Below are 27,873 nucleotides of genomic sequence, written 5' to 3' on the forward strand. Positions count from 1 at the left end.
GTAACATTAGACTATTGGGGCTATCCAAACTTGTCAGTAAAGTAGCAGCCAAACCTGAATGTAGTTGACCTCTTTTCTATTTTCTTTAAAAGCCCACAAAATCGAGGAAATCAAGGTCCCACAGTTCTAGACCCACCAAGAAGACTCGGAGTCCAAAAATACCCCAAAAGACGTCCTCTAGTGCCAAATCCACCAGAACTGAAGTGGACCTCCTCAGCCCAGCAGCCATGGAGAACCTCTACTATATTTCTCACAATGCAGCGGACTGTCTGAAGTTTAGAGGCTTTGGGTGGCCAAATTCAAATAAGAAAAAGAAGGGAACAAAACAGAAGAAAAAGTGAATTTGTTTTTTGCCAAATCAAAGTAAATGTTTTCTCATTTTCAGTTAAACTGATAGCTATATGTAAATGGCGCCACCTGGTGGACCCATTTGTAGTGACTGCAAGTATACAGAGCTCTGACTTTTGGAACCAGTGCAATGCAGCAACGTAGATGTTCTGTTTTTCTTCCACAAGTCCATACAGGAAAGCTAAATTGTGCTGATGACGCCTAACCTTCATTCATGACGCAGAGACTTTAAAATGGATACACAGCAACTTTATTGTAAGCTGAAAGATCCAGAGTTTTTACAAAAGTTGGCCGTTATTGATAGACGTGAAACTTGTGAAGGACACCTTTAAACTTTGTGGAAGACAACAGAGAAGCTCTATTAATGTTCACCTAATGTTGAGAATCTGATTCTAATGTGCAAGTTAAAAACAGCAGTCAAACAGTGCCATGATACTGGAGCTAAAGTGATCCATTAGCCACTTGTTATATTCCTTGAATCTTTGCACAATGTATCTTATAAAAATAGGCCACATGAGAACCTGCCTATAAAACTAAGGGAAGAAACAAATATGGTTCCAGGCACTTTTAATATTCTCAGTAATGTTATCAAATGTACACTCATTGTCCCATGTCCCTGTAAAATAAATAGTTTCTTTACAGAGTGCATCTGTTCTTGCGTCATGGTCTCGCTCTGCTCACTCTGGGGGCTTCTTCTTGGCCTCCACATCTTTCTTAAAGGCGTCAATTTTCTTGGCTATGTTGGGAACCTAGAAAGTAAAAACAAAAAAAAAGAAGCAGGACAATCAATACAATTATACAGTCACCAGTTTATTAGGTACACCTTGCTCAAACTAATGCAATCCAATACATGCATGAAGGTACTGGTCGAAATTAGTTGAGGCATTGATTCAACTTTTAAAATGTTTGTTATTATATATTTTTGTTAAATAAATTGGCAATGGATGTTCACTGTATTGAACTCCTGCAGCATCAGTCTGAGAGGTCTGCACGCACTACATTTGACCGGCGGAGGGCGTCCAAGATATGGGTCAATGTATGATAAGCAGATAACTTCAAACTCGTTGAATAAACATTTTAAACAATTGTAGATAAAACAAACTTGCATCGTAGTTCTGAGCCAGGTACATCCCCACGACATTCCCCAAGGTAAAGCCAGCCTGGAGGAGAAACAACAACTGTCATTTAAGGCCAACATGTCTGCCTGACTGATAAAGTAACAGTTAGCTAACTAAGCTACATGTCAACGTTAACTTGAACACTTTTATTATGTGGCATGTTTAACTGTTCGCTGCGGCATTGGTGACCCATACTTTAAAAGGTATATTTGCAAACGTCCAAGTAGAGATGTCCAAATAAAAGTGTATCACCGTGAAGAGTTATGACAGCAATGTATGCTAACAGGTTAACGTTAGCTCGTCTATCAGCATCTCTTAGCAAACCTAGACCATGTCATGCACGAGGACGTCAATGAAACTCACCAGGAACTGAAGCATGGTGGAGTAACGAAGGGTTGGTAACAGCAGACTAATCTACTGACTCAAAGCCAGGCAGTTATGGGTTGGAGGGAGGAAATCAACCAATCTACTTGGCTAACGAAGCTAGCGCGTCAACAACAATACGCATGCGCGAAGAAATATTGACTATCGCGTCATCTTGGGAGAACAAGTACTGTAGTCCTTTCCTCCGCCTTCTTATACACAGTCTATGAGCGGTTCCCAATTAGAGAACTACAACTCCCAACAGCAAACTACATATCGCGTCCATCCAGTGGGTGTTGTTGCAATGGTGGCATCGGTGGGACATTGAATGACTTTGGCTCCACCACGAAGATAGCTAACGTTAGGTTTTATCATTTTATTCACAAAACGCAAATATGGAGGCTCTTATCCCCGTGATAAACAAGCTGCAGGATGTTTTCAACACAGTGGGAGCGGATATCATCCACCTGCCGCAGATAGCAGTGGTGGGGACTCAGGTAAGATGCACCGGATGTGTGCACTTTGTGATTTAGTGGCTGCCAAGCTAGCTAGATAACCGTGCTCTATAGTAATGTATGCACAGTTAGAGACAGCCTTATGAGAAGACATGCAGCAACATGCTGAGCAGAAGCCAACATGTATAGAGGCTTCACAGAGGCCTCAGCAAACACCAAGCAGCTCTGTTATTAAAAGAAACAAACATGCAAATTGTGTTCGACTGCTGCACATTTCATTTGCTATGTCTGCACTGGCAGTGGCAGCGAAATCTATTTTGATCATCTTCCAACAGTGCTATTTTAAGAGCTTCATCCAGACACAAAACCAACCCACTGCTGGAAGAAAATACTCTGCTGTGTTGGCTAGAGCCCTGACCCAATATGGTCCCATGTCCCATGGTGTGTTAAGTCAGAGAGTGAAAGTCTAAATCATATCTTTATCTGTGTCTCGTGTCTCCAGAGCAGTGGTAAGAGCTCAGTGCTGGAGAGCCTGGTGGGCAGGGACCTGCTGCCCCGTGGGACCGGTGTCGTAACCAGGCGACCTCTCATCCTCCAACTGGTCCATGTAGATCCTGGAGCTGCGAGGAAAAACGATGACGGTGGTAAGGATCAAATTCCCTCTAATCTCAGCAGGGCTTCAGACTAATGACTTGACGAATTAGTCCACAGCTGTCTTTTTCGCATTTTGCATCAATCATTTGTATGTTGTGCTGGATTCGTGCATATAAATAATTTAGTAAAGGCTAATAAACACACATAGGGTCATCTATTTTGAAGTTCTACCTCTGTTGCTGTGTTTCTAATCATTTGCAGATTCCAGGGAGGGAAAAAGCTCTTTGCTTTCACCAAGGTGCATTGTACACATATCTTCACATTCAATCACATGGATTAGCCTCTAAGTTCTGCTCCCCCTCTTCCTCGAAGCCACATCTGTGATTCCAGCTGCTTTACTCACCAGTTGAGTGACTGTCGCCAGGCGTCGGTCCTTAAGTTAGCCGTGCTAGCTTAGCTTTGTTTGTTCACTTTGAGGTTGTAAGAATGAACTTATGTGTTTTCCTCCTTTTGAGAAGGCGATGCCACAACTGTAACCTAGAATGTTTTTATTATGTTTCTCAGGCAAAGATGGTGAAGATTGGGGCAAGTTTCTGCATACAAAAAATCAGGTATGAATTTTGTGAAACCAGATATTCAATAAATACTCTTGACCTTTGCTTGTCTTTATGTTCTTGATTGTTGTTTTTATTTTTTTGCAGATCTTTACAGATTTTGAAGAAATCAGGCAAGAAATAGAAAATGAAACGGAGCGAATATCTGGGAATAATAAGGTGAGTCCCGGATGAAGGGGTTTTCATCTCTACTTTTAAATGAGGAACTTAAAATGTTTTGTTTCAACCACAGGCAGTGCTGCTGGTGGGAAACAAAACTGTGATGCATACTATCCTCATAAAGCGTGTCTAGTAGTGAATTCAGTTCACTTATAATTGTTTTTAAATCTGCATTATGTTTTGATGCTTTTAATGGTTTTATGTGAAGCACTTTGAATCGCCTTGTTGTTGAAATGTGCTATACATTGCCTTGCCTTGCCTTTTATAATTTAGAGATGTTAAGCAAAAAAAACGGGATCGTGTTCAAGACAAAACATTGAACATAATACATATGATAGCCAAGGACCTAATGATGTTTCAGATGATAAACAGTCTCTGTAGTAGTAGGGCCGTCCTGACTAAACAAAGATGCGTTGGATGGACGGAAGGATTTGGTTTGATGATGACTACGTGATTATCGGGGTGGAAGTAATTCAAAGGTCTCAAATAATAAGAACATAATCAAAGCTACATATATAGACAAACAACTCTTTTAGTCCAAACTACTTCTAACTACTGTGGCAGCAAAGGATGGGTGATTGGTGCATGAGAAATGTATTCCTTCTTTCTTTAGAAAACTAGGTGCATGTTCTGGGCTTGCTGCAGGCGAACCAAGGATTAGTGACTGGCACATAAATTGTACAGAGATTTACAGTAAACCAGACGCAATGAGATGAAAGCAAACATAACTTGTTTTAAAAAAATCTGAGGGTGTGAGTTAACTTTGGAGACTGCCCTGAGCTGAGGAGAAACTGTGTTTCACAGCAGAGCTCATACAGAGTGTGTTTATCAAATTTGAGACCACAGTGGGAAATCACACCCACATCTTTTTTGGCATGTAGCTTCAGGCTGCCTGGGCCCAGAGGGTTTGGTGGTGCTTCCAGAAAGCATATATAAGAAAGACTTGCTTCCATGTAGCTTTGTAAAACTTTGGGTTATTTACATTCTGTGGGTGATCTGAGTAGCTTAGCAGAGTTACGGTTTTACATTGGGAACTGTTTTACCTTCCTTTAAGTCTCGCTTTCATCTCCTGGCCTTTTCTTTCTGGTGGTATATTATTATAACTATTTAAATGGTTATATCTTGTTTATATCTTACATTCTGGATCTTGATATTTCTATCAAGGTTTTATTGTAAAGCACTTTGCAACTTAATTTGAACGATGTGCTATATTGATGAAGTTATGATTACTATGAAGTTATTATTAGTTTTTCATTTGAGTCACACAGCTCAGCATCCATTTCTCTGGAAAAAATAAATGCATGGGAATCTTTTGAAAAACCCAAAAGCTTGTTCAACACTTAAGGTAATTACAGACTCCTCAAAGCTCTTCAAACCATCTGCATCGCATCAGAAACTATTCTGTCCTCCGCATGATGAACCATAATTAACCAGTTTCTCCAGTTGCAACTTCTTATCCCAATCCAAACGGAGATGGAGCTGATGGCTACCTGGAAAGGAAACAGAGCTCGGGGAAGCGATTTAATAAATCGTTTTAATTGTGCAGCAGGCAGACTTCTTTTCAGCCAGATGTTTAGAAAATGATTCTGGAAATACCTCAGAACAGTCGTAAATCTTGTTCAGCAATTCTGGGTTTTTCCAAACATTGCTGGGTATTTATTTTTCAGAGAACCGGATGATCGGCTCTGTGGCTCGACTCTAACGTAGCTACGCGAGCGGTGCAAACGGGGCCATGGCAGACACCCAGCGGTGTCAAAAACGGCACCGTGAGAGTTCAGATAACCCCTCTAATATTGTCATCATCCGAACTGACAGCCATTATAACATGTTCTGTGAAGCACCGCTGAGCTATTCTATTCAGTACACGTCGATTTTCTTTTCTCGTCTCTCTGCAGGGGATCAGCGACGATCCCATTCATCTGAAGATATTTTCTCCAAACGTTGTCAACCTCACGCTGGTGGATCTGCCCGGAATCACGAAGGTAACGCACGCTGTACTTCCTACTGCCTTCTCCCCAAGGCTTTGATCATCTCATGCCCCTGGGGAAATTTGTTATAAATACAACATTTCCTTTTTTTTCTTTTTTTTTAAAGGTAAAAATGTTGAATAAAAACACGATGTCGGAGTCACTGGTGTTAATTTCCCTGTCTGGTCTCTGCTTTTGCGTGTTTATTATTTGTAGACTGCAGGGAAATTATAGCTGATTTTTGGACCACGTGCTGTCAAAGCCCAAGTGTATGCAGGCTTTGATTCCAGCCTCATTAGTTCGACCCCTGCGGTTGGACATGTGTTAATTTGAGAAATCCCCCCTGCTGTAGTTTCTGATAAATTAAATTGAGATTGACTGTCTTCCTCTTTTGAATCGGTATTGCCACCTTTAGGTGCCCGTGGGTGATCAACCTAACGACATCGAGCTTCAGATAAAGGATCTAATCCTGAAGCACATCTCTAACCCCAACTGCATCATCCTGGCTGTCAGCGCGGCCAACACGGACATGGCCACCTCGGAGGCGCTCAAGGTGGCCCGGGAGGTCGACCCCGACGGTAAGAAACAAAACTGAAGGGAGGACGTTACCCAAAAACATTATCATTATTTTCTTTCTTTTAAGGTAAATGTAGCTTGTGACTGAAACAGTAAATGGTAAAAAGATGATGAATAAAAGCTCCGCATTGGTACCTATTGTAGAGATAATTAACTTTTTTAAATAATGTGACTCCTTAGGCAGGAGGACACTGGCTGTGGTCACCAAGCTGGACCTGATGGACGCCGGCACTGATGCTATGGACGTGCTGATGGGCAGAGTCATTCCTGTCAAACTAGGCCTCATTGGAGTAGTCAACAGGTCTGGACTACGCTTACTGTTGTGGAATATATTATACATAACCATCACTCATAATAGAGATAAGTGTGTACTGATGGAGACAAGAGGCTCAATGATTGTACAACAGATGAGTGTACTATCATACATATTTAATGCTGGTGTATCAATATATATTGTTTGTGATTACAGTGATAAAGGAATACATTGTGGGATGTTTTAACATTATTCAATCAGATCAAAACTGTCAGCCTTAAATCCATCATCCTTCAGTTCAGTCATCAATAACTATTTTACGTACAAAAGCAGATACAGTATCATGACATGCAGTTTATTAGGCTGCATAAGATATGAGATATTGATGGATTCAAGATCTTCTATATCACATGTATTTACAATCTCCCTGAGTGCCCATGACTAATTGATGGTGTATTGTATTTAAACGTTTAGGAGCCAGCTGGACATCAACAATAAGAAGTCTGTGAGCGATGCCGTTCGAGACGAACATGCTTTCCTGCAGAAGAAATATCCATCTCTTGCCAACAGAAACGGAACCAAATACCTGGCCAGAACCCTCAACAGGTAAACTTGAACTACACATGAAAGGCTCATGTTGCTGCCGGTGTAAACCATTTTACAATCCCTGTGTCCCCGCACCATGGTTGCATACAAAACAGAGAAGTAAAAAAAAAACATCTTCACCATGTTTGTCCGTCTGCTAATGTGTGTCATTATTACTTTGACCAGCTCAGACCTTTTGATAGTAAACTCAAAAGAGTTCAGCAATGCGTTCAAGAATAGTTAGCGGTTTAATTTTGTGTTTGTCATTTTCAGGCAAATAAATATGCAATTGAGTGAGAGGTTCTGCAGCCTATTAGTGTGCAGAATGCTTTTATTGTTGCTCAATTAATTTTCCTTTACTAGGTAGTATTCTTCCTGTGCATCAGACACCTAAAGCCTGTCTTTATGTATCATTTATCATTTTTCCAAGACGGGGAGTGTACAAAAAATACAATGCGACACAGATATCTAGTTCATTAATAACATCCATCGGAGAAATTATCTTTAATTTAGACAACAGATTTTCAGCTTTACAACTCACAATTCATATCTGCATAACAACAGAACCCTCTGCCCTTTACTTCCATAATGTCAGGCTGCTGATGCATCACATCAGAGACTGCCTCCCTGATCTGAAGACACGGATCAACGTGCTGGCAGCGCAGTACCAGTCCCTGCTCAGCAGCTACGGTGAACCCGTGGAAGACCAAAGTGCCACCTTGCTCCAGCTCATCACCAAGTTCGCCTCAGAATACTGCAACACCATAGAGGGCACGGCCAAATACATTGAGACTGCAGAGCTGTGAGTACCTGCTGCCTCTCCCTGCTCAGCCACAGGGGGGCGCTGTTGGTCCAGCGCAGGGAACGACTGCATTGGTTTCATCATTTGATATGATACAACTTGTAATTTGAGGCACGCATAGCCTCCGTGGAGGAGCAGCGGGCGGGAGCGTAGGCCACGGGGTTCACATCGCAGCTAATATCCCCCCGTTGCTATTTTTCAGGTGTGGTGGAGCCAGAATTTGTTACATATTCCACGAGACTTTTGGCAGAACATTGGAGTCTGTGGATCCTCTGGGAGGACTCAGCACCATAGACATCCTCACAGCCATAAGGAACGCAACAGTGAGTGCTGCTGCATTATTCCATAAATATGACATTGTTAGGGACACTGAAGGTTCTCCTGTCATCGTTGCTTCAGTGAGCTATTGAGACACGGCTTTGCTTTTTTTGTGAGATGCAGTCTATTCCCCTGCTTTTGTTGCCCTCTTAAAACAGAACTCTGGGTAATAATTGCTAACCTGCAGCTCCCCCCCCCCCCATTTCCCTGCATCAGGGCCCGCGTCCGTCCCTGTTTGTGCCCGAGATTTCCTTCGAGCTGTTGGTGAAGAAGCAGGTGAAACGCCTCGAGGAGCCCAGTTTGCGCTGCGTGGAGCTGGTCCACGAGGAGATGCAGAGGATCATCCAGCACTGCAGCAACTACAGCACACAGGTAAACAGCTCGGCTCTCATCTTCACATGTATTGATCTTTCGTGTGCACACACACACTCACAAACACACACACACACACACACATTCCTATTCAAAATGTTTTGTCCTGCAGGAGCTGCAGAGATTCCCTAAGCTGCATGAGGCCATTGTGGAAGTGGTCACCTCCCTCTTGAGGAAGAGACTGCCGATCACCAATGAAATGGTACGAACACGTTTGTCTCGTTTTCTTTTGCATTTGTGCTTCCATTGCCTGCAGTCATTATCTTTCAGGGTGCAGAGTTTAATGAGAACCTGAATCACAATATTTGTTTGGGAACTAAAGTTGTCTTTTTTTCTTGTCACAGGTGCATAACTTGGTTGCAATAGAGCTGGCCTACATCAACACCAAACATCCAGACTTTGCAGATGCCTGTGGGGTCATGAATAACAATATAGAGGTACTCTTAACAAAATATCATGAAATACAGAACTTTTTCTGGCAGAATAAAGAGAGGAGGCGCAAACCTAGCATTGTTCACTTGTCAGACGGAGATTATATAGATTCATATTTTTAGGTATTTAATAATTATGAAATGCTGTTTAATCAGAATGTATGAAAGCAAATCAAAGCTATAATATATTGAATCTAAAAAGCAGCTGAATACCTGATTATGAAATGCTAAACTAATATTGAAATTGAAACACAGCTGATATTATGGCAGTGAAATATATTCCATTTAAATTGGATCATTTGACTGACAGAATGTAATGTAATGTATTCATAGCCCAGATGTTTGATTAATGAATTGTCCTTTGTAGCCTCATCAGAAATCAACCAATTGAATTTTAGCTTTTTTCAAATAATTTACCTTCTGGAAGAAAAAAAGAAAAAATGGAGAAACTAAACCGCATACATTCAAATAGTTAATATTTCAATGCTATACATTTTTTATTAAGTATTAAAGTTCACAATTGGGTATTTAGGTTCCTATACGTTTTAAATGATTACACTGCTTTTGTTTCCACAGGAATGTCATCTTTCTTTAAATTGCATTATTGTTATTTATGGAGTCATTAGTCCGTTGAAAAATCGCCGGTGGGATTTGTATATAATACACCCAGAAAATAATTTCCACTGTGACATGATAACATTTATGTTTAATGAGCATAATAGTTGGCTGAACTCAGGCAGGATAAGAAGCATTATTTTCACCAGCATGTGTCCTTGTGTATTTGGAGGAGCAAAGGAGGAACCGAATGAGAGAGCTGCCCGCCGCAGTGCCCAGGGACAAGGTAAAAGAAACAACCTTGTTTTAAAATGTAATTCAGTAGCCCATGTGTTCTAATGTCTGGTTGCAGTCTGCAGAGTCCCCAGTCGTACATAAAGAGGACTTGTGCGGTGTTAATCGTTCATAGCGCGACAGCATGAGGGTCTGTGAAGCGAATGCCTCGGATAGTTTCCGTTGAGGAATTTTATCCCACATCTCCTCTCAGAAAGTCTCCTCTCCTCCCCTCAAATGACTTTCGCTGTCTTTCCACATTTCTTCTCAGTGCTTTTTTCTTTTTTTCTCTCTCTCTCTCCATTCCTGCTCTCATATTCCTGTTAGTCTGTTGGCAGAGGCCCGGCTGGCCCAACTGGGGTTTCTGGCGAGCCTTCTGCGTCTGGAGCAGACATGGACGGTGCCAAGGTGGGCACATCCGCAGCTCGCTGGCTCGGTGCGGGGCTGGTGGGGCATGGGTGGATGGATGGATGGATGGATGGATGGGTGGATGGGTGGATGAGCATGGGCTGCTGGCATGCACTCTGATCCTTGTCTGTTGGTGCCATGCTCTTGTTTTGCTCCTCCTCAGCCTGTGTGGATTTGCTCTAACAACCGTTGTGTTTCCTGCAGACTCTGTGCCCCCAAAGTCGGTCCGCCTGTCTCACAGAAAATGCCTTTTCTCTCCCCGTTTCCTTTTCCAACCTCTTAGACTTAGATTGCCTTGTTTTTGTTGTAGTGGGTAGTTTATAGGAATTATGCGATAGTGGACGTTCCTCTACTGTGCATCATCGCCTGTTTTGTAATTGTCCTAAAAATATGCACTCACAGACCTGCTGGCGGCATTGCTCTAGAGATGCCGATTAGCCGGTCAGTTGGTTGCTCCATCACTTTTGTCCAGACAGAAATAGCTCTAACGTGAATGGATGGCCATGAAATGTTGTGTAAACATTCATGGTCCCCAGAGGACAAACCCTTTCTGCTTTGGTGATCCTCTGACTTTCCCTCTAGCGCCACCATTAACTTTTCTCCTCCATCTTTCACATTTTAAATTAGTCAGCAATGCTTTGTGTTTAATGCTAATTAGCTAAACTAAGATTAAGTAGGTTTAACATTATACCTGCTTTACATGATCAATTTAGACTTGTCATTGTGATGTTAGGATTTAGCTCAAAGCACTGTTGAATTTCAGTAATTATAAAAAATATGTCTATTGTTTCTTTCTCTTTAACTTGTGCATTCATTTCCTTTCTTGCATTTAATTGTCAGTGGCTGTACTGTGCTCAATTTTGTATGTTTAGCTCCAAGTTTTGATAAATGTTTGTGTCCGTGCCTGTTTGACTTGCGTTTGCAGTGTTCCATATAAACCAGTGAAGGTTATAACGCTATGTACCGTAACCATCTTTCCCCTGTGAACCCCAATGACAAGAGAAGGTGTTGTTATCATTTGTTGGCCTGGGTGGTGTGATGACTATTTCCTTTCATATTTCTTGTGTTCCTGGCCCGTCAGGCCCCGGCAGCAGGGCCCCAGGGGGAGCAGGAAGGCACGGGGAACTGGAGGGGGATGCTGAAGAAGGGAGAGGAAGGCCCTGGCTCTGGACCTGGAAGCCCATTCAGAGGAGCTGTTAACCTGCTCGATGTGGTAACTAATCATGCTATCAGCATGCCCCATTAAGAAGATCACAGTATTTTTGCAGTGAACAATTTGATAATAACGTCATCTCTCTTCTCCCTCTAAGCCTGTGCCGGTTGCCAGGAAGTTGTCATCACGTGAGCAGCGGGACTGTGAGGTCATCGAGCGCCTCATCAAGTCTTACTTCCTCATCGTTCGCAAGAACATCCAGGACAGGTGAGCCGGCTAGCTCCTCTTAAAAGGAGAAACCTGGTCAATGTCAATATGTTGTATTTGCGCAAAACCAACAATGAATTGACTAACAAGTAATGCTGGCATAGCCAAAGTCGTATAAAGCTTATTTCTCTGTGGCTTTTGAAGAGGAGTTTGTAAGACGACGTCATCAAACATCACCTGCAGGTTTTGTTGAGCCAATATCGCATAAACCCTCCGGCTGCTGTAGATACTCAATGTACCAAATGTGTATTCATCCTCATTCACAATGTGGGTGTAACTAAGTCTTTCTCCACCATAATAAATACTTAGGACAATTACTGTCAACAACCATGGCTGACATAATAATGTAATAAAGTGAATTAGGGAGATTTGACTAATTTTGATAGGTATACATTTATTGGATTCAATTCATAACTTTTCAACCGCTCGATAATTCTACAGGCACGGCCACCTGGTGCGTCAAGCTCGAGCCCCTCCATCGAGGGGACAACACAATCACCCGGCCATCTTGCCTCCTTGTTCTCAACCATCTGTTCGCTCTGTTTCCTCTCTCCCTCGCAGTGTGCCGAAGGCAGTGATGCACTTCCTGGTCAACCATGTGAAGGACAGCCTCCAGAGCGAGCTTGTTGGCCAGCTGTATAAATCTGGCCTCCTCAACAATCTGCTGACTGAATCGGAGGACATGGCCCAGCGGCGCATGGAGGCCGCCGACATGCTGCAGGTAACAGATTCCCACCTTGTAGTGTCTAGTTCGCCATGATTAATTGAGGATTCTTCATCAGTAATTTCTTTGTTGTCCGCCTCTGCGAATTTCTACAAATGTCCACCGGGCCTCAAGGATGACCTGATTTAATGTTGAAGGTTAAAGTCACTGTGGACTTGTCGCCTCGAGCTAATTTCTCCAAATTTGGCACAAATGTCCACTTTTGACGACCAAAGCCAGTTCATCCTCCGGTCCAAGGTCACTGTTGCCTCGGAAGACACATTTTTCGGACCGTATCTTTCGTATGCTAATTATAACATTTCTCACAAAATATTTAATAGGATAAAAATGATGAAGCGATGACATTTTGGACAGGCATGGATGTAAAGTGAAACGTGTGGTTGCATTGTGAAGCAGTACATCTTTATTTTGTCCACAGGCTTTGCAAAAAGCTAGCCAGGTGATCGCTGAGATCAGGGAAACGCATATGTGGTGAAAACTCAACAACGGGAGCTGAGCCTGATCGCTTCCTGCCTCATGCCGAAAGGACCGACGCGCCATGCATTCATGTCGGAACATGAAGTTTGGATTTGCGAACGAGAAAATGCACTGTTCTGATTCCTGCTCAAAGTGGGTATCATATTAGCTAAGAAGCTACCTGGAAGAAATGTAAGTTAATTGTTTATTTAAAATACTTGGTGTTGTATAGACTACATGGAAATGCACTGCCTCAAAAGAGGAGAATTTTAGAAACTGCGGTGGCCACCCATGGCTCCTGGAGGAACGGAGAGTGCAGCCAAAAGCAAACTACTTTACATTTTTGACAGACTGCGGTTAACCAGTGGGGAAATGGACTTTTGTGTGAGGTGGAAATGAAAGTTTTGATGACATCTTGGCAGCTCCACAAAGCACTAATGTTTGGGCTCCAAGTTATACAAAAATCTAAAGTATTTGTCGCCTCCCGTTTCATTTAGGAGTAGCTGTCATGTGTCAAACTATAAAAACCTCAGAAGTTATATAGAGCAACAATACAGAGAGATTGGTTAACTGTAAATACACGAGTTGCAGCAAATGTTAGTTATCTTGCCTGTTGTGTACATACTTAATCACTTTATTTTTTGCACCGTTGTCACTGTACTGTATAGAAAGTCTATTATTCGGACACTCTATCGCGTGAGAAGTTTTATTTATTAATGTATCATTAAATGTACGGAAAACGTCAAGCACTAAGTTGTTTAATTATGTTTACATATCGCTGCCTATATGTGGAATTCATTGTGCTCTGTGGTTGTGTATGGTTGCCAGAAGAATAAATAAAAGTATTTTAATGCCAGTTGAATGTTTTGGATTCATTTACTTTTTATCCGACGTGTAGCGATTGGTAGAAAGAAGAAAAATATCCATTCGTTTCAAACTTAATCCACTGAAACAGGCTCTACACAACTTTTTTTATTGTTTAGCATACATTAATGTTATCCAAGTCCAAACTACTACTCATTTCAGACGTTTGCTTGGAGAGCTCCTGCTGATGTTTGCTTCTATCTCCTGCCCTTGGCCTTGCCTCTTCCTTTGGCGCTGTGGAATCAAACATTTGTAACATTTACTATTGTATATCGTCTTCATTTTGGTTCTCCACACAACTCGCATCTAAATTATTGAATTTTACAGTTTTATTAAGACAAAGTGATGGCAAATCAGGTAAAAAAAAAATACATTGAAATCTAAGGACCTTGACTTCCTTTATAAACACCAAAAAGTGTACCTTTGAAGAATATGGATGTTTGTTGAACAAAAGCCGTGAAACTGTTTCAAACACCAGGCAGCATGCTCTGAGGGAAGGTTAAGCGTGCACACGAGTGTCCTCAGCGGCAGCCTTACCGTTACGCCCGCTCTCCTCCTGAACCGTTCCACCACACGTGTTAACTTTTTACAGCTGATTAAACACAGACATCTTGCTTTCTGCCTTGTTCAAATGTCGACGTGCATAACTTTAAGACTTTCTTGAAATGGCTGGTTCGGATCACATGGCAAATGATTTTAAAAAAAATAAAAAATACATTTAAAAAATTAAGCAGTGTAAGAAACCAATACACTATGAAAAAAGTCATCAAATAATGCATGATTTGTCTTATTTCAACAGACTATACTGACTTTTTTCAACATACTATACCATTTCTCATTACTTTCCAACATAGTATATGCCTCCCTAATTTAATGACTTTTCAACATTCTATACTATAACGTTTTCATGACTTCCTATACAAAGAATTTTAAAGACTGTTTTTTTGGCTTACTTTACAATGACTTTTTCGTGACGGCTCCGCCCACATTAATCGGCTTTTACCTCTTATTTACTCGTTTTGATGGTTCTGGCTCAAAGCCCTGCTGTGACATTTTTCATGACATATGACATACTTACATATTTTTGTATCCGATTAAGGTCTAAAAAAAAAAAAGAGGCACTTTTAAGCACAGAGCTGAGAGCTCAGTTGGGAGAAATATGTTCACCCAAAGAATGAGACTCACCTCTCGTCTTCCAGACGCAGCATCATTAAAGCATCACTGACTAGACGGAGCAAAAACGATACCTGACCTTCGGGACATCTCTTGCTGGATCAAATGACCCCATGGCAGACTACTCGTTTCACCTGTTTGGGACTATTCCTGCTCCACTGTCCGAGGCTCTTCAACACACAGACGGCAACAAAGTACACAGCAACAACCGAGGCCCACACTCCTCATTAACAGTTACTCACAACTTCTGCTGCTCGGTGATTCTGGACTGGAGTACATTGATCTGGAAGTCAAGCCACATTCATGTTAAATAGGCGCCCTCGGGACAATCTTCCACTCAAAAACCACTTCACAGCTTTCGCATTATGTGGCTTTTTCAGGGCTGTAGGCTGTGTACCATCAATTTGTTTGTCATAATCGTTTCACCCGAGGTAGTCTGCACCTTTTAAAGCCACATTATAGGATATTTATCTTATTTTGTTTAAAAAAATACAACATGCTAAGATTTTCAATTTGATAAACAGGTGAGATATCTTTCCAAAGAAGATCTATACCACGCTAATGACAGTGCGGTTTGGTTTGGTTTATTTGAGGGCATGGACTTAAAGTTGTAAAAAGCAGTAGTGACAAATATAGAATGACATTGCACACAAGACCTCTAAAAGCTCCAAGTCAACATGTTTTATTTCTTTGGACAAAGCGAAGCTAGCTGTTTCCAGTCTTTGCTAAGCTTACTGGCTGCAGTTTTCTATTTTGCATACAGACATGAGTTGTATCGACCTTCCCATGTCACAAAAAAACTAAAATCTTGAAAAACTTTTCTTTACTTTCTAAACCAGATTGATAGATTCACATTAATAAAAGCAGGCAGGTTCATCCAGCAGTTGGCACATGTACATCAAGGCAATGTTCTTACCTCATATTTCTGCTTCTTCATTTTCTCGCTGAGGTCAAACTTCTCGGACTCCAGTGTCATCAGCCACTCCCACAACTCACTGGCCTTCTCCCTTTGGAGCAAAAGACCAACAGTATTTCAGTCACAGAAAACTAAAACAGCCACATCGAAGATAAAAAGTCTATTCACAAACCTATTCACCACCTGTATCAGACTGAAAATGTGGATATTAGTCCATCTACAGAACTGAACCATGACTACAAGTTATATTGTCCTTACTTTGCTTTGTCCTCACTGAGATGGTCGATGTTGAGAGGCTTCCTCCTCTCTGCCAAGATCTTCTTTTTCTTCTCCCTCTCCGTCTGCTTTTTCGCTCCCTTCTTTCCTTCTTGCTGGAGACGGAGAATCAACCCAAGTGGATGTGTTGAAAGAATACAAGAAAGAATGAATAAAAGAGGCCACAAAGTCTGAATCTCGGGTCCTTTTCTTCCCAATTCAAGTGCAAAACACACGATCATGTATCAGTCTTTGTCTTGTCATTTATCTCAGCGATGGTCCGTTATGAGAAACAGATGTCCTGTGTATCTGTGCGTGATGACTGACCCTCTGTTGGACGCCACCGTACTGCTGAGTCCTGTTCGTCAGAGCCTTCTTCTTCTTGGCTTCCTCATCAAACTTCTTACGAGCGTCCTCCAGCTCCTTCCTCTCCTTTTCTTCCTGCCATGAGAGTTGAGAGAGGGAACCAAAACAGTGACGTTAAAGTTGTGAGGCAGAAAACCCAAACAATGACCAAGCATATGGAATAAAAATAACTAGATGGAGTTGGATGGTAATTCCCTGTAGACACATCACTATAGTGACTCCCCACAATAAACAGTCATTTGATCCATTGTTATTATACAAATGTTGATAGCAGCTTTAAAGAAACATATACTGCAGAAATATTGGCAACAAATAGCAGGAAAAAAGAATTCCCCATAAAAGCCTTCAAGTTAATCAAAATCTAGGCCATCAGAGCTGAAATTAAATTGCACAAGGCAATATTGTACAATATGTGGAGGTCGTGTCGTGGGAAAAGATGTGCTGACAACTGGAGGAGACTCACCGCAACACGAGCCTGCCTCTCCTTCTCCTTCTCAGTGTGGATCCTCTGCTGTTCGGCCCTCTCGGTACGACGCTTCTCCTGCTCATCCATGCCCACACACACACACACACACACACACTTTAGTTGCTTGCCGGGTGGTGCATAACTACAGTGTTCTGGCACATTTCCCTGGAAGACTTACGATCCTGGTAACGAGAGCGGCGAGCTCCACCTCGTCGTTCTTCCTCTGGATGAAGTGGGCCTCGATCAGAGACTGCAGCTCAGACAGATCCTTGTCCTGACGCTTCCTATGGATGTCCTGCAGTTACAGATACACATCGTTTGTGTTGCATTTCCACTGAACAAAGTCTTGACTCTAAACGACTGCAGCAGATCTCTAGAGTCTCGATTCAGGAGGACCAAATGTCTTCGCTCTGGACAAACTCTCAGACAAAAAAATACTCCCCAGACAAATCATTACGTCTATATTTCTGTCTCTTAAAATGTAATCCACCACTTGCATCAAAGTCGACTTTGTCTCCGTCTGGTAACTTCGGCGCCGCTACAGCTGGAGCAAATGGCCTAAAACAACACATCTTGGTTAGAATAACTTTGAATGACCAGTTGACCACTAGTTGGTTGATGTACACATTTAAAATTCACATGGCATTAGACTTACTTTGGTTTGGGTTTGGATTCATCTATGATAATAAAAATGAAAAAAAGTTATTAAAACACTTATTTGTAGTTAGAAATCCCCAACTGATGTCAAACAGTTTGATTTTAGTAGATACAACTAAAGATCAGTGCTCATACACAAAACACACATTCGGAAGTGTATAAAGTACTAGAAGAAGAAATCTATAACGCTACAAGTCCATATTCAGACATACAATAGACCTTTCTATTATGAACCGTCTGTATCCATCGTACGCATGACGTCCAATACGGTAAAATGAGAAGCTTTCTAAAATTGAGTATATATATATATATTTTTCATAGTCTCCCAAAGTTGTATTTAAAATAGGCTTTATTTTGGCAGCCGGCGTGTCTGAGAACGTGTTGTATGGGGCAGCTGTCCAGTGAACAAGTGAAAACACTGGACGTTCATGTGAGACGGTAACGGCCCCAAACAGAGGCCTCATCAGCAAGTTAAAGTACCTTCAGCTGGAGACTCTACGGCGAAGGACATAAGGACACGTTGGAGCTTTGGCTGGCAGAACACAAATACATTTATGTTTCACACAGGACAGATATCTACTTCATATATTTTTATATGAAAAACTGTCTCGCCTGTCAGAAGGAGAAATAGAAAGTCTAAACCGTTTCCGTATGCCTCGTCATACGGGATTGGTGTAAATACTCTCGGGGTTTAAAGCCATGACAGCTTAGTATATTTCCAGACAATGGAGGCTTATATTTAGTAAAAGTGTGTTATCAGAATAAATATTAAGAAGCATGAGGAAAAACATTACAACATCACATAAATTCATCTATAAAGGGAATTCAAAAGACCAAAAGTCACCGTTATTTCCCTAAATGTCTCGGCACTGAGGTCTTCTTGTCCCTACTAAATGAACGTAAAACATTATGGGATGCACAAACCAGAGTGATGCAGTTATTTAGTCACACCATGCAGAGAGACTGTGCTTTACCTTCTTCTGCAGGATCTTTGGGGAAGTAATGGGAACAGAGATCAGAGGCAGCGATCAAAATAAATGCAAGAATCGCTCATCAGTAAATGTTCATGACTTTGCAACAATGCGTTAATGTCATCTCAGGGATCTAAAATATACTTTAGTTAAAGAATGTGCCATATAAAAGATGACAAAATAATGCTTTATTCATCTTCCGTAGGAGGTTCTAAGGCGATGTGAAATAATGAAAATATGATTACATGCGTCGTTGTATATGATAGCTTTTCTTATAAACATAAAATAAAGACATTCAGTATGATGGGATTCAAAATGATTGAGACATTTTAACATTCTAGAAAATATAATCTACTAAAATGTCAATATTCGTTCAGTTAGTTTGTCTGAGAAAATGTCATAAGTACTTAAAATAAAGGTGAAATTAATATAAGTTAATAAAGAGGTGGGAAAAAAAGTCAACTTCATGTGCAGGTGGAAAGCACAATAGGTTTACTGGTGTGTCATTCATATATAATGGGTGTGTATGTAATATTTATGACAGTACATGAGCAGTACTACACATACAAATAATATCACGTCAAGTAAAAGATTCAATTTTACACCTTTTTCCATATATGTATGTTCTATAAAAACACTGATGGAATTATGACCTAATATCTAAAGAGGAGAATTACCTTCTACTTCAGGTGTAGCTTCTTCAACTTCAACTTCTATACAACAAGAACATACAAATTAATGAGGCCAAATTCTGTTACTGAATAAAAGACCTGGTACTACACACAGACACACAGACACACAAACACACTGCACTACATTTGTAGCCAGGTGTGTAGTGAAGCGCTAGATAAATATTTACTGACAAAAGCAAGTCATACAAACAGTCTTTCAGTGTCTCCATGACTGAGTGAACAAAATATGGATTATTGGCTCAATAAGACTGTGTTGAATAGCTTGAGGCTGGGATTTGGTCAAACCTGGAACACTGACGTTGCTTCTTGGGACCAAGAACCAACGCTAGAATGATCTGGGATCACAAACTGAGCCCGTGAGTCGTAACGGGTCAGAAATCACAACCAATTCCCACCATGTCATGTCAGTAATTTTGTATTCAATGCTAATCAGAGGTGGAGGAAGTAATCTGATGCTTTGCTTACGTATAATAACCAATGCGTCAATAGTACACTTCTAGATCCTACTTAAGCAAAAGTCTATTGTATATCAGTTAAATGTCCAATGCTAGGTTATTAATAAGAACAAATTGTATTCAGGGAATTATGTTCAGACAAAAACAAAACACACGAGAAACCTACTATTCCATAAAAATAAAACCACAGATTATAATTATTTTTGGTCACCATTTATTAACCCTTTGTAGTCCTGACCCTGGGCACACTCACCTCTACCAAGCAAAATATACATACACACACACACACACACACACACACACTCTTCTAGTACTTATATACACTTATATATACATATACACTTTTTTTTTCATTTGACGACACCTTCATTGAGATGTTCAATGGCAAACATTGTTTTGCTGTCCTGTCTTAATGTTTTGCACCAATAAAGACAAAAAAAGAAAAGAAACCACACTCGGTCAGCTTGCGATGGCCTTTATCATCGACAGACTACAGTAGACAACGGAGACCACGCATCAAGCCATGCACAAGCTCTTACCTTCCGCTTCCTGGGTTTCTACCTCCGAGCAGACATAATAAGGTCAGCTACGTCTTAAAAGTGACATTTTTGCTTTCAAAAAACAAAGTGAATGCTCTCGAAACCGGACGTACCTTCCTCCCTGAAATAGAAAAGAAGTGAAGGGGTGAACTTTTTTGGAGAGATTGGTCAAATTCAGCTCAGATCTTTGTCGATTTAACGTAAAACCGGTTGAGATACAATTCAAAAGCAATGAAGGTACTCACAGCATCTCCTCGACTTCTTCTTCTCCAGACATCTTGGATTTGAATTAACTGAAACGAAGAGGAAAGCAGACAATAAAAACATCAAGAATCACCAATTCCAGTCATCACACAGAGACAAGATACATTTTTAAATCAATTTCCTTTTTTCCTCCCCAAGATAAAGAGTTTCAATACAGTTCTCAAACTAAAAACACTCAGTCCTCTTGGGATCAATATAATTGATAATGGTGATATTTGTTAGTTTTTTTACTACAATTTATTGCCGTTTGTCCTCTTGATATTATTCCCTTTGTCTCCTTTTACAAGCCCTTGAGGTTTCTTTTCCTCAGACAGATTGTTTGCATTATTCTTCTTTTCTTCGCTTTTATTATTTGCGCAAACAACTAAACTACTAATACAAAATAAAAAAATACCCTCGGCTACATGCTGGGAGATTGGAGCAATTGTAGATATTGAAATGATTCCACCATGGGCACTGAAAGCAGAGGCGCGGGGCTTTAAACAGCTCCGGGGCTAATCCTCAGCCATTTCCTCTTGGCAATGATCAAGGCTGCAGCAGCCGACAGGAGTCTGAACAGCTCAGACACGACCAGGACTGCACGAGTCCTTCAGAGAGCCATTGGTGCATCTCGAGAAAAAAACATCTGATTGGAGCATCAAAAAGCCTCTAGACACGCATCTGGTTAAAGGCCATGCAAACAGGTTCGTCATACGGAGCCCTGCTCAGTTTATGAAAACAGTTCCTCAACGTGCCCTGTGGCTCTGGAGAAGGTTACTAAAGTCAGAAAACATTACGCCGTCTAATGAGAAACAATTGACTTTCATTAGGAGAAATGCAGGAACCTGCGTTTTTAGGAGACTCTGAACTAAAAAGGTAGGCTCTCGGTTCCACTCGGTTTTAGATACTGTGGGGAATTTGAAGTAAGTCACTCCTTCTGTTCAAGAAATTGTCCAGCACATGAACGCCTGTAATCAAATACCACAACGAGAACGTGTTAACTAGCGAGTTAGCAGGTGCTGCTTTAGGTGGATTTGTGTTCACCTTTGGACAGAGCCAGGCATAGCTAAAACCCTCATTCCTTTATATTAGAAACAGACCGACACAAGAGTGGTATCAATCTTCTCACACTCCCCACAAGGAAGCAAAGAAGCTTATGAAATGCAAGAATAAGTCACTGGAGTACTGCTTAAATATAAAAACATATATGCATTACAGTATTTTTTCCTCTTTACACAAACAACATTGGGGTGTTTGGGGTCAAGGTTACACAGATAAACTCAATAAGGCTTTGTATGGCATCTTAAGTCCCCTCCCTATTAAATATATATATATATATATATATATATATATATATATATATATCAGTTACGTGTCAGAACAACCCTTGGACAGTGTTCTTTTCCACGGCCTTATAAATCGTTGGATCATAAAAAACGGTGTCAGTAGGCTGAACAGCAGAGGAGGGGGAGGGTCTATTTTTAAGAATAATAAAGCGTGCGTTTGAACAGGTGTGGAGTTTCTCCTCCAGACAATAGGTTTGACTCACCTCACCGTACTCGCAGTAAATCAGTGAGCTGGGACTCACATTCAGACGATCTATTTCTGTCATTGCGGTTTGGTCAGCTGCTGGTTGGGAGCATACCATACCTGAGCATCTCAGAGGTCTTGCTCTTTAAACATGATGCTCATCAAGTTGATCTCAGATTTAATAAAAGTGACTTATTTGATATACTGAAGAGGGGATGTTGGAAACCAAGAAAATTAGCCTCCTCCTCTTCCTCCTCCTCCTCCTCCTCGGGCCTGTTCTTTCTTTCCACGTCTTTTTCAAAAAGGGCCAGCTGCACATTCAATCTCCGCATGCCATATTTACACCTCCACTGTATACGGTTACAGTCTAAAGTCACGCTTCTGTGTAACTTCTGTTACATATCTGCTCAAATTCAAACATTGTGGTGCCCGGGTGTCCCCGGGTGTCCCCTACACGCCTGATCAGACTGAGCTGCTGATGTCAAGCGGACGAGGAAAGGGGAAACGCGAAGAGGAGAAAGTGAAGAGAAAGACTTAGAAATAGAGGAATACCATCTGGTTGAAGAAAAATCACAGACTGGAAACCCAGAAAGAATTCACAGTGTATGAGGGGGCTGTCATGGCTGGGGTATTAAATGTGCATTTGCTTTAATGCATGCGGTCAGTCCCCGTCTGGCTGGATCTGTGAAATAACACACAGTCTGACAGCGGCAGGAATGTTGCGGGTGCTGGTTTCGGCATTAGGCAGCATTAGTCGAAGCCCAAAGCATGCTACCAACACAGCAGTCTCAGGGGGGCGAGCTTAGCACCTTCATCACCAGCATATGCACTGAGCACACGAGAGAGAGAAAAGCCATCATGAAATCTTTAAAACTCTACTTAGACAAAAAGACAATCTAATTCAGCATTCGTGGCTTGGTATGAGTAACAGATATAGTTATTAGATCATGCTGGGGATGCTTTAGGATCTTCAGACGGCAGAATTGATTTAGCATTTTAGTTTAATGAGAAATGGCAAAATATGAAGTCTACTTCAATGCCAATTGAAAAACACAGTGCATTCACTGACCCTTTTGCTGTCGTGCATCGAGAGGTCACGCTCAGCTCTTACCTCGTGTAATATTCCTGAGGAAGAGATAGGATTAGCAGCAAATTCAGGTCGGATTCTTTCACATCCAGACAGACAGAAGCTCAATCATCCTCCCCGCCTCCTCCACCAAAAAGCACACTTAATACAACTCTGTCCATCACGTGACCACATATCTCTTCTGTGACTGGTGGGTTGTCAGTTCTATTGTTGGAGGCAGAAGATGAGTTACACCTGTAGAGGAATGCTGCCTTCAAGTGCTCCACGTAATCTGCTACATTCAAAGCCAGAAATTGGAAATACAACTTGGTCCAAAGTCTGAGGTGGAGGTATATTCATGCCTGTCACCTTGATTGTGACAAAAGCCTTCACACAAGCTAATTATTACAATAGTTCTAAGAGCACTTGAAGGCAACAGAGGACTTGACAGTGACTGAGTCCTAAAGCTGTCCTTTTAAATCCACACCTTATGTGCTACAAGAGCTTCAACTAGCTATTGTTCTTATTATGAATTCATATGTTGATTAAGTGATTCATATTTTAGTTTCTCAAATTATTTTTGTATTATCCAAACTTAGCCAACACCAACAGAGTCAACTCAACAGTTACCTACATGTCATTCACTCATTACTACACTGATGCTACCATGCAACGTGCCACCTGCCCATCACGACTAACTATTCACTAATGGGACAGCCTTCGGGAGCAATTTGGGGTCAAGTTTCTTGCCCAAGGACACATCAACTTGGGCTGCGTCGGATATTCCTTTTTGCTCAGGAAGGTTCCTAACTGAGGGATACGACCTGGAAGTATCCAAGTGGCCGCCATGAAAAGAGCTGTTTGAATTCTCTAAATGCTAAAGAAAGGTGCTTCTAAAGCGGAGCGTTACAGAGACTGAAGACAGTTATATCAGACGTATCAGAGAAATAAAGAGTTTTTTTAATGTAAACATGATCTGGTAGAAACCCAAAGTATGAACTTGGCAATGAGCGTGATATGCCACCATTAAACCTTATGAGCCCCAGCAGCCCCCAAAAATGGGGGCAGAATTATTCATCAGGAGCTCTTCCTCACTCTCCAAGTCCTCGTACTCCCATGAATTGATACTAAATCTATCTATCTATCTATCTATCTATCTATCTATCTATCTATCTATCTATCTATCTTACAAGAGCATATAAGTCCATTTTACATGTTTATAACACAATTCAACCATAAATATGAACATAAACCATAAATATGACTCGAAGGACAAGAAAGTGACTCGACAGAGCTCCCCAAGTTATGAAAATATACATTTTTATATCCCTAGCTTGATGCCACACATGATTGGTGCACCTTTTTGGAAAGTTTACGACCTACGGAATCCGCCAATTGCGGCAAAACCACTGTGAGACAAGGCCTCAGCAAGATATCTACCACATTTGAGCCAAAAAACTGAAGTATGACTTACTTATGGATTAAACGATATTTTCCACACGGCCTTGCTTGGTATGTGTTTGAGCAGAGCCCCTCTGTTGTGGAACCAGAGGCGTCCAAGGTCCAGGAAGAAAGTTAGGGCATTTTTGCTTTCAGCTGAGCTAAACCTACGGTTTACGAAATCTGCACTAAATTAATTACAAAAAATATTTAAAGGTCAAGTCAAAGTCAAACTTTGCAGAGATACTGTTAACTTAACAGTGTTAAGTAGGTAGCTCTCCAACTCCACCTCGACGTTGGTTTTAGCTCCTGCCATTACCTCACGGAGCTCCTTAATCTTAGCCTCTTTGTCTCCCATCATACAAACAATCTGTGCTTGCTGTTTACTGATTTGAGTCTTTAAAAGCTGGGATTTGACCAATGCTATTTCCTGGGATTTCCTGTCCATGTTTTGGACAGCGATGTTTGCTGTCTTCTGTACTTGTGTTCTCTTGTTTTGTTTGTTGGCCATTTCAACTGTTAGATTAGTCTCTTAACTAAAGTAGTTTGAGAACAGAACTTGTTTTCCTCCTTTGTATAACATTCTCTAGACGGAATTTCTTATGATCCCTAAAATATGAAAAACAATTAAAAAAGAAAGTTTAAAAAAATTAAATTAATTAAATATATATACATACATGCATATTTTTACTTTTATATTTTATATTCTGACTATACTTTGATCTTAGAAAGTTTTATGCTGCCCCGCTTGCTACTCATATTTGTCATATGTTTTTCTTTCTGCAGGGACAATGCACACCAATCAACAGTTAGCCAGTGATGCTGGACAGATTATTTGAAGGAAGAATGATGCGAAATAACAGCATCGTTAATCCAGAATTTGTAAATTATCAATTTAAAAAGAATTAAGGAGTTGAAAATTATATAAATTTGTGAATCAAAAGATTAGTGGTGGTGACAATGTTGCATTTAATTGTTCTGATTGTAAGTAAAAGTAAAAACTATTGAAGCTTGTGTGATAACCTTTTACAAAAGTATTTCGTCAGTCACGGCGTTTCAAGACCCTGTGCGACAACGGGTATCTCCAATGTGGTTCATAGCAGAATGAAGGAGTTAAGGAAGGACACTTCACAATGTGGAATACCTATGTCTTTATTGTTGTTGTTGAGTGAAGCGTACAATGTTTAAAACATTCGTCCAGTTGGAAACGGCCCACTTTATGACATTGGGAGTGTTTAGAGAGGCTACAGATAGTGTGTGTTTTGCATAGGCTTTGCGCTACACAAACAAGTGTCTGGTTAAACATGGAAAGAACTTTAAAAAACATACATTGGACAAAAGCTTGTAAAAAAAAAAGAACGAAAAAACATTACGAAACCACTGTATTAAAAAAAAACATAAATGTCACATTAAATCACACAAAAAGATTTTGGTCAAGCTCCCCTGCTCTTTTCAGGAGCCATGGAATGTGATTGTCAGACTTTTGAGCAGGAACATTGATCAATTTAATGCCCTGGAAAACCAATAATATTATCAAAGCTTGTGTCGCGAAAAACAACTATCAAAGGGAATGTGCTACTTAAGACCACATCAGTGAAAAAGAAACATGAAAATCATAAGTCTTAATATCATATTGAGTTGCTTTGAGGCTATCATATACCTCAGCTGTCATAAATGTTATATATTTTTTTGCAATCATCAGGCCAGAAGACTTACATAGTGGTAAATATCCTTGCATTGTACTAGTATCTTGCTATATGCTTCGGCACCCTGATTTTACTTTGAATGCCATCAATTAGAAATTATTGCTGAGCGAAAGAGTGTGCATAGAGGCAATAAAGAAGTTAGTAATTAGTAGAAGTTAAGGTAGATTCTAAAATATGAGGGTTGGTTTGCAGATTTCATATATTGTAAAACCTACAGCAAAGGCACCTTTGCCGCTGCTATTTAAGAGGAATGTCTGAAGATTTTAAAGTGATCAAACAGGCACAAAAGCTACAGAAACAGCTAGAAATAGAAAAGGACAAAAAAAAACATTAAAACATAAATAAAATAACACAAAGGATAATAAAAGTCATAATTGGCCTTCTGAATATCAAACACTCCTATCGCCACCAAAATGAACTGCCCGTTGTTGGAAAGTTTCTGGATACAAAAAAAAGCAAAAATACCTTTTGTAATGAGTATAAAAATGTTATATAAGATACAGTATGATAGGTCATATTCAAAACATCACATGTGCTAACATATATTACTCAGACCATTGCTGCACTATTGGTAAGACAATAATAAAAGTGAAATCAGCTAAATTCTAGAAGTGCTTACATTTCTATCCTGAACCTGTGAATGTTGAATAAAATAGCAATGTGTGAAGCTTTTGCTTTAAATATAAATAAAAAAAAGAGATGGAAAATGTACTGTATGAGGGAGACAACTGATTTCACCCATCTCTTTGGAATGTGGAAACTTTAAACGCCTCAGTCTCTATCGAAACCGTCGACATGGACTACAACAGATAAATCTAAATTTAATTATGTTTTCCTTCCTGGCAGGATTGTATAAAGTAATTAGTAATAGTAATTACAAATGTCCAAATTTCACAGCATTTAGTTTCTTTTAGAAAGTAAGAATCATTGTGCAAAGGCACTATACGTGGCAACCGTACAAAAATGTGATGCTGTTTTCGGTACAGTGCTTGGACAGCGTCTCTCCTGTCCCTCCGTTTTCTTGGGTTCCCTCTCGGGAGTGGAATCGTGATTTGGTTCTTAAGACAAAGTCAAAGGAAGAAGTCTTGGATTGTCGTGGTCCCCAGCGTTAGTGGCTCCTTCGAGACATTAGTGCCCCATACCTGGGGAAAGACACAAAGAGTCCGTCAGCGGTTTTATTACACGTCTGCAGACAGGTGTGCGTTAACGGCTCTGACCGCGTGGCAAAGAGCAAAGCAAGCCACAAACACCACGAGCGGTTAGCTGCAATCAACGCGCAGTTTAAAGGCCACTAAAGCTGGCTTTAATACAACTTTGACTGTATTTCTCTTTACTACGAATCCAAAAGATTTTTTATACTGCTTTTCTGGGTCAGAATTATTCAAATTGCAATACCATTAACAAGACGACAACTTTGAGCGAGATATTTTTGGGGGCGTTTCCTTGATTGGCAGATCTACTAGTGCTGCTTGTTCGCCCCACTTTCGCTTCACCCGCACTCAACTCAAAACATGCTCATATTTAGATTTGCAGGCTCCAAGAATTTGACAAAATGTTATGATGTTGGTGCGTTTTGTGTTCCCGTTTTATTTTGAAGGTCCTCGCCTCTTGTGTCCTGTTCCCCTGCACTTCTTGCCCCTCTGATTGTCTGATTGTCTGCCCTGTCTGCTAATTGTTTCCTGCTTTGTCTGATCACCCTAAAAACCCTGTTTGTCTTGTGCCTCAGTGTGGGATCGTACTGTG

General features: G+C 40.7%; 4 protein-coding genes across 13 annotated transcripts in view; 1 reads left to right on the top strand and 3 right to left on the bottom strand.

Moving 5' to 3' along the window:
- Positions 1-585: 585 nt before the first annotated feature.
- On the bottom strand, positions 586-1,958 carry stmp1 (short transmembrane mitochondrial protein 1). The gene is made up of 3 exons (XM_079236250.1): positions 1,830-1,958; positions 1,455-1,508; positions 586-1,097 (listed from the first exon to the last, which is right to left on the bottom strand). Exons 1-3 carry the CDS (start codon positions 1,842-1,844, stop codon positions 1,026-1,028), a joined length of 141 nt encoding a protein of 46 aa, XP_079092376.1. The 5' UTR covers positions 1,845-1,958; the 3' UTR covers positions 586-1,025.
- A 266-nt stretch (positions 1,959-2,224) lies between these two features.
- LOC306752215 (dynamin-1-like protein) lies at positions 2,225-13,628 on the top strand (the record flags this gene model as incomplete). 3 transcript variants are annotated; one of them, XM_079235944.1, is made up of 19 exons in its annotated part: positions 2,225-2,326; positions 2,787-2,928; positions 3,443-3,489; positions 3,580-3,651; positions 5,547-5,633; positions 6,034-6,196; positions 6,375-6,495; positions 6,922-7,053; positions 7,628-7,834; positions 8,037-8,157; positions 8,369-8,524; positions 8,637-8,726; positions 8,869-8,961; positions 9,743-9,796; positions 10,111-10,191; positions 11,273-11,404; positions 11,502-11,611; positions 12,173-12,332; positions 12,754-13,628. In XM_079235944.1, 19 exons carry the CDS (start codon positions 2,225-2,227, stop codon positions 12,808-12,810), a joined length of 2,127 nt encoding a protein of 708 aa, XP_079092070.1. In that variant the 3' UTR covers positions 12,811-13,628. The 3 variants fall into 3 exon arrangements, with proteins under 3 accessions (XP_079092070.1, XP_079092071.1, XP_079092072.1); XM_079235945.1 differs by lacking the exon at positions 10,111-10,191; XM_079235946.1 differs by lacking the exon at positions 10,111-10,191 and having other exon boundaries at positions 11,294-11,404.
- Positions 13,629-13,830: 202 nt separating this feature from the next.
- On the bottom strand, positions 13,831-22,000 carry tnnt2e (troponin T2e, cardiac; the record flags this gene model as incomplete). The annotated part of the gene is made up of 11 exons (XM_079236075.1): positions 13,831-13,889; positions 15,071-15,111; positions 15,745-15,835; positions 16,003-16,115; positions 16,327-16,440; positions 16,829-16,906; positions 17,010-17,126; positions 17,329-17,389; positions 17,487-17,508; positions 17,969-18,020; positions 21,938-22,000. The coding sequence occupies 11 exons, from the start codon at positions 21,998-22,000 to the stop codon at positions 13,853-13,855; spliced, it is 789 nt and encodes a 262-aa protein (XP_079092201.1). The 3' UTR covers positions 13,831-13,852.
- A 3,566-nt stretch (positions 22,001-25,566) lies between these two features.
- cald1a (caldesmon 1a) overlaps positions 25,567-27,873 on the bottom strand; it is a 50,729-nt gene continuing 48,422 nt past the window's right edge. For all 8 annotated transcript variants that reach the window (XR_013771221.1, XM_079236301.1, XM_079236305.1 and 5 more), the window contains one exon: positions 25,567-27,272. Coding sequence is in view for 7 of the 8 variants with exons in the window: in XM_079236301.1 (XP_079092427.1) it covers positions 27,259-27,272 (14 nt within the window). In the remaining variant the exon portion in view is untranslated. The remainder of the gene's footprint in view (positions 27,273-27,873) is intronic.

Source organism: Taurulus bubalis (genome assembly GCF_910589615.1).
Source record: "Taurulus bubalis genome assembly, chromosome: 20".
Lineage (NCBI taxonomy): Eukaryota > Metazoa > Chordata > Actinopteri > Perciformes > Cottidae > Taurulus > Taurulus bubalis.